This window comes from Sitophilus oryzae, unplaced genomic scaffold (genome assembly GCF_002938485.1).
Source record: "Sitophilus oryzae breed Bouriz unplaced genomic scaffold, Soryzae_2.0 scaffold_1582_pilon_pilon, whole genome shotgun sequence".
Lineage (NCBI taxonomy): Eukaryota > Metazoa > Arthropoda > Insecta > Coleoptera > Curculionidae > Sitophilus > Sitophilus oryzae.
In genome coordinates, this window is record NW_022146261.1 from 2,817,077 (window position 1) to 2,821,474 (window position 4,398).

General features: G+C 36.2%; 1 protein-coding gene across 1 annotated transcript; it reads right to left on the reverse strand.

Annotated features, from left to right (window-relative positions):
- Positions 1 to 1,237: 1,237 nt before the first annotated feature.
- Positions 1,238 to 3,367, reverse strand: LOC115879593. The gene has a single exon (XM_030896488.1). The coding sequence runs from the start codon at positions 3,365 to 3,367 to the stop codon at positions 1,238 to 1,240; it is 2,130 nt and encodes a 709-aa protein (XP_030752348.1).
- Positions 3,368 to 4,398: the final 1,031 nt, after the last annotated feature.

Sequence of the window (4,398 nt, forward strand, 5' to 3'; positions counted from 1 at the left end):
CACTTAAACCTTACCGTTTTTGAAATATTTTCAATTTTGGGAAATTGCAGGAAAAAATTTAAGGCTTCATTTCTCCAAGGGTATCAAAGTTTTTAATACTACATATTTACTGCAGATTATTTATTGATCAGATATTGTGTTGCGATAATAAAAATTATACTTTCTTATACAGAGTGTCCAAAAATTTATGTTAAATAATGACTAGCTTTAAACGGCTGTAACTTGTTTAATTTAAATGGAACACCCTGTATATTTTAGTTAATTCATATGCACTATTTAATTGTCTATCAAATTATATTATACCGTTTTTTACCTATCTCTTCAAGTTTTCGTAGAAAATGCCTTTTCTTATAATTTAGACCTCATTTATCACTATACCCATGGAATATTGACATTTTAGATTATTTTTAAAAATGTAACAAATTTTGAAAGAGTACAGATACTAATATTGTCGATATAGTTCGATTATTTCATTAAAAAATTAAAAAAAAAATTTAAATATTATTTGTTAAAAAGGACCAATTAATATGATCCTAGTATTCAGACTACATTAATTGACTGTTTACGTTGATTAATCAATACTAAAAACTAAAAAAAAATCCAAATTCTAAAAAACTGAATTTTACATGTGCAAAAATAAATTTTATTTTAATTTTTCACGACTGCTTATTGTCATAACAGAGACGTTAATTTTCGTAACTTATTATTATATTGATTTCTGAGTCAAATCCACATTTATTTAGAATAATTTATTAATTAAAATAGTATGTAATTAATTAATTTTTGGGAGGAAATTGTATTTAATAGGTATACTCTTTTACAAAGATTTAAATAGTTTTCTGTTTGTAACAAATGGGCTTGCAATATTATTATTTTTGAATGGTATTTTGTACATATGTTACTTTAAAAAAATCTAAAATGTCAATATTCCATGGGTATAGTGATAAATGAGGTCTAAATTATAAAAAATCCATTTTCTTCGAAAACTTGAAGAGATAGGTAAAAAATAGTACAATTTGATAGACAATTAAATTGTGCATCTGAATCACGTAAAATATACAGGGTGTTCTATTTAAATTAAACAAGTTATTGTAGTAGTTTAGGCTTTCGCGGCCATCGTTTGAAGAATTTTGGTTTTTCGGGTTATTAGGCCGTCGTCGGTTAGAATTGCTTCCTAACGTTTCGCTAGCACGAGTGGCTAGCATCTTCAGAGGTGTGTTTGCTCCGATTGCTCACACTAGACTGATGCCTCCGCGTCGGCGTAGCGCGTATTTATGCGTCGGCGGAGGGGCGTGGCTTGTTCGGGTGGTAGTTCTTCCGGAACTGGTCTACTTCTCTGTGCTGCTACTTTGGTCCTAGATATAGCTGGATGCCAAATTCTGTTAAGGTAGAAAGTTTCTTCCTTCCTGTTGAAATTATTTGGATGTTTGTGAATTTCAACAGCTTCCCTGACCAGACGAGGATGATATCCAGATGTTGTGGCAATGACTTGGGTGTCTTCGAATTGGATTTTGTGGTCACCATCTCTTAGAGCATGTTCTGCTACGGCTGACTTCTCTGTTTGCCCTAATCTGCAGTTTCTCTTGTGTTCCGTAAGTCTCGTTCCTACTGAGCGTTTGGTAGTTCCAATATATACGCTACCGCAGGAACAAGGTATACGGTAGATCCCTGCAGAGGATAATGGTTCTCTTTTGTCTTTTGCTGGTCTTAAGCAGTCCCTTATTTTTCGGGTAGGTTTGTATATGGTTTTGATGTTATGCTTCTTGAGAACTTTACCAATCCTATCGGTGACCTGGGAAACATATGGAAGGAAGGCCTTATTAATGATGTTTTCCTGTTCATTGGCGTCAGGTCTCCTCTGCCTAGGTGCCAGCGCCGCCTTTATTTCTCTGTCATTATAGCCATTGGCAAGAAAGGCTTTATTTAAATGACTTAGTTCCTCTTGGATGTGTTCATTAGCACAGATACGTCTTGCCCTATTTGCTAATGTTCCGATAATCCCCTGTTTTTGGCTTGGATGGTGATTTGATAGTTTGTGTAAGTACCGGTCTGTATGAGTGGGTTTTCGATACACGGTGTGATCCAAAAGGTCGCCATTTCTCTTGACAAGCACATCGAGGAAGGCCAGTTGGTTGTTTACTTCGGTTTCCATGGTAAATTTTATGCTCGGGCTCTGCGAATTAAGGTGATGAAGGAAGTCATCTAGGCTGTCACGTCCATGTTTCCAAACCACAAATGTATCGTCCACATAACGAAACCATACAGCGGGCTTCAGAACGGATGACTCTAGCGCTTTTTCTTCAAATCTCTCCATAAAGAAATTAGCAATTATTGGGCTGATTGGGCTACCCATTGCGACACCTTCTGTTTGTTCGTAGTAATTGCCGTTCCATAAGAAATAGCTACCAGTCAGACACACTCGGAAGAGCTCCGCGATGTCAGGTGGGAATGATTCCTTGATTAGATCCATTGACTCGCCTAGGGGTACTCTCGTGAATAGAGATACCACATCGAAGCTTACCATGATGTCAGATGGTTCCAGTTTTATATCTTTTAGCTTTTGGACGAAATGCGTTGAGTCCTTCACATAAGAGTTTGTGTTGCCGACTTTCGGTTGTAGGATCGTAGTCAAGTATTTAGCTAAGTTGTAAGTAGGCGATCCTGGAGCACTCACTATCGGTCTAAGTGGGACACTAGCTTTATGAATTTTTGGTAGTCCATAAAGGCGTGGTGGTTGAGCTTCCGAGTTAATTAATTTTGATTTCAGATGTTCCGGGAGTGAGGAGGCCTTGATGAGTCTGTTGGTGTTTCTGACAATTAAGGCAGTAGGATCCTTCTTCAGTAACTTATAAGTCTGGGGCTCCAGTAGATCCTCGATTTTGGACCTATAATCCTCAGACTTCATTACTACCGTAGCATTCCCCTTGTCTGCCGGTAAGACCAGAATGTCCTTGTCAGCATTCAGCGATTTTAGAGCCTGATGTTCTTCCCTAGACAGATTACTTTTTGGAGCCTTAGCAGTTCTCAATATGTTGACCGTTTCAAATCGGATTTCGTCTGCGATACTGTTAGGAAGGTTACGTATGGCAGCTTCTGTTCCGGCAATAATGTCTTCCACTGGAACCACTTTCGGTGTTATGGCAAAGTTTCCTCCCTTCGCTAATAATGTTACTTCTGATGTCGTAAGGGTCTTATCTGTGAGATTCACCACGGTTCGAGCAGGTTCAAGAGATGTCCTATATTCCGGCTTGGTTTTTTGGTTGCAGTTTTCATATTTGATCTTCTGGCGAGCTGATGTTCTTTCCAATTCATTTTGCATATTTTGGTATGTTATTCCGTCAATCTTGTCCCAGTCTACAGGTTGCATGTTGGCGGTAAGGATATAAAATAGGTCGATCAATTCCCCTGTCTACCTTTGCTAAGTCTCGTCTAGATGTATGAATCCTCTCACGAAGAAAATTTTTCTCCATCCTGGTGTAAAGGCGATTTGCCTGAGTAGATGAGAATACCCTCTTCATTTTGAGAAATCCTGGTGTTACGTTTTGGTCTCGGCAGCGGCACAGAAAAGCAAGCGATGATAGCAAGTGAGCTTTTCGCTTCCGTGTCTTGTCCAGGCGTTGGTACAATCTGAATAGCTCCTCCCCGTAGGAGGTTTGGTTTGGTCCATCTTTACAGTTAGTAATTATTTAATATAAATTTTTGGACACTCTGTATAAGGAAGTATAATTTTTATTATTGCAACACAATATCTCTGATCAATAAATAATCTTCAGTAAATATGTAGTATTAAAAAGTCTGATACCCTTGGAGAAATGAAGCCTTAAATTTTTTACTGCAATTTCACAAAATTGAAAATATTTCAAAAACGGCAAAGTTTAAGTGTGATAAACCTTAATCAAATTTACCTTTATTTTAATCGTAGAATCTAAAAATAGAATGAAATACAGGGTATTCCATTTAAAAAAATACAACTATAATATTTTTTACTTATTTGGGACACTCTGTATCTTTTAAAATTATTTTTAAATTGTAGCTCTAATGGTCCTACAACGAACCCAAACCTTACAATTTGTAAAAATCTAATCGTTTAGCTACAATACTCCGTGTCGTATGTGGTGAACAACCCTGTATACTAAATATATTTGAATTTTAAAAGATGCTCGTATATTACAGTGTACTTTTTGTAACTTTTCATAGAGCATATAACTGAGAATATTTTTCACAGATAGAAGAAAATCATAATAGATTTGTCATGTTAAACATAACTTGTGATTGTTATGTTTGTTTGATCAGGACAGCATGATTTTAAAGTTTTGCATAATTTAGTATTTTTGGATGTCTCATACCTCAAGATCGAATTATTCGTATAAATCATTGAAAATGAACAATGTGCTTCAT

What these genes read in the sequence shown, in the direction of transcription:
- LOC115879593 (XM_030896488.1), bottom strand. Translation starts at nt 3,367, where the DNA reads ATGCAACCTGTAGACTGGGACAAGATTGACGGAATAACATACCAAAAT.